Raw genomic sequence first — 2,234 nt, 5'->3', positions numbered from 1 at the left:
CATGGAGATTGAGGAGTTATGGAGGTTAAGGACTTGTTCAGTAGTGCTGTAAAATCATAATAGCAACACTAGTATGCTGTCAATTTGTAATATATCAAAACTCCATATTTTTATAACAAAATATTGTAGTTTGATATTATACAAAACATGATTTTATAACAATCACATGATCTTTTCCATATTTTTCTATTTCTTTTGTTACAGGTCAATCTTCCAAATCCCTACAAGACATTTATGGAGAATTGCTCAGAAGTGAAGGAGTTCATCCTTGTGGGATTAACAGATGCCCCTGAGCTTCAGGTCCCCATCTTCATAATATTCATTATCATCTACCTCATCACCCTGGTGGGGAACCTGGGATTAATTATTCTGATATTGTGGGACTCCCATCTTCACACACCCATGTACTTTTTCCTCAGTAACCTCTCTCTGGCAGATTTGGGTTACTCTTCAGCCATTACTCCTAAAGTGATGGCTGAATTCCTCCCAGGAGACAAAATTATTTCCTATAATGGATGTGCTGCACAAATATTTTTCTTTGCCTACTTTGCAACAGTTGAAAGCTATCTCTTGGCTGCTATGGCCTACGATCGCCAGGTTGCAGTGTGTAAGCCCCTCCATTACACTACTACCATGACATCCAGTGTATGTGCTTGTTTAGTTATTAGTTGCCATATCTGTGGTTTTGTTTTTGCCTCCATTCACACAGGAAACATCTTCAGCCTCTACTTTTGCAATTCCAACATGATTCATCACTTTTTCTGTGATGTTCCACCCCTCTTGGTTCTCTCCTACTCTGTCTCCTACATTAATGAGGTAATTGTTTTCTTTGCAGTAGGTTTCAATGTATTATTTAGCCTTTTTTTCATTCTGAAATCCTATTTTTTCATTTTCATTGCCATTTTGAGGATGCGTTCAGCTGAGGGCCGCCAGAAAGCATTCTCTACCTGTGCTTCCCATCTCACAGCTGTGTCCATATTCTATGGAACAATAATCTTCATGTATTTACAACCCAGCTCCAAACATTCCATGGACACAGACAAAATGGCTTCAGTGTTCTATACCATGGTCATCCCCATGTTGAATCCTGTGGTCTATAGTCTAAGAAATAAGGAAGTCAGTGGCGCTTTTAGGAAAATGATAGAGAAGACAAAATTTTCACTAGATATCTCCTTTTAAATTAGTAAAAAAAATTCAAGATTTTCCTCACTGGCTTCTAGTATCCGACTCTGTGGTCTACAATTATTTTTTCATCTGAGCAATATGGAAATTTTTTACACTAAAACCATTGAAGATACTTCCAATGTTTTGATATCTGTTCATCTTTTCACAAGAGCTTTAACAAAATTTCTTCACCACAGAAAGCGCTGATGTATTAAATACATTAGCCTTTAGGAGTCTGCCATTTTCTTTTCATGTGAGTCTAGGCAAACCATTGTTAAGTAAATTGGGTGAGAATTAGCATCATTTCCGTAATTCCATTTCCAATGCTTTGCAGAAAATTCTAGCAAAAAGTCAAAATGTTTATTTTTATGTGTGAAAATGCTATTAGTAGTCTTTATTCTTGCATCATTACTTGGGTGTTTTGAAAGAAATATTTGGGCTTGGCTAAGAATGTAATAGTTCTAAATTCTAATTCCGAAAATCTAATTCTAAAAAAATTGAGTGGGGAGGACTAAAAAGGAATAATTATTTCATACAAATAAAGCAGAAAAGGAAGAAGTGATACAGAAGAATCAAGTTGGGATGAAATATTAATAGTGCTAGAACCCTAATCTCATCAGAAATAGGTTAAAGAGGGAACAAAATATACATAAATATATATACTTCTATATACATAAAATATATTTTAAAAATATACATACTTCTATACATAAAAAGTCTTCTAAATCTATAAAGAAATAATAGGGTGGGGAATAGGATAAGGAAGAGACTTTTAAAGAGTGTGTAGGTTAAAAATTAGAAGAGGGAGAGAGAATAAGGGAGGGACTCAGATTGGGGGATACATTAAGAAAGACAAGAGGAAGGTAATGGTTAAAAATAAATTAGGCCTGTAAAGAAGGATAGGGTGAATAGGGGAGAAAGATATTGAGAAAATGTAGACTGAACAGAGATATACAAAATAAGAACTTTGAATGTGAATGAAAATAAATAGCAGAATGAAGTAAAAATTTGAATTCAACATGTTACTAGAGACACAATAAAAATTGAAAGTTATATGTAGTGATAAAATA

At 34.4% G+C, this 2,234-nt stretch overlaps 1 protein-coding gene across 1 annotated transcript; it reads left to right on the top strand.

Annotated features, from left to right (window-relative positions):
• The first annotated feature begins 234 nt into the window (after positions 1–234).
• LOC127540210 (olfactory receptor 5B12-like) lies at positions 235–1,179 on the top strand. The gene has a single exon (XM_051964818.1). The coding sequence runs from the start codon at positions 235–237 to the stop codon at positions 1,177–1,179; it is 945 nt and encodes a 314-aa protein (XP_051820778.1).
• Positions 1,180–2,234: the final 1,055 nt, after the last annotated feature.

The sequence above is a fragment of the Antechinus flavipes genome, chromosome 6 (genome assembly GCF_016432865.1).
Source record: "Antechinus flavipes isolate AdamAnt ecotype Samford, QLD, Australia chromosome 6, AdamAnt_v2, whole genome shotgun sequence".
Classification (NCBI taxonomy): domain Eukaryota; kingdom Metazoa; phylum Chordata; class Mammalia; order Dasyuromorphia; family Dasyuridae; genus Antechinus; species Antechinus flavipes.
The sequence above is the reverse complement of the archived record's forward strand: the minus strand, read 5'-3'. Positions and strand labels throughout refer to the sequence as shown.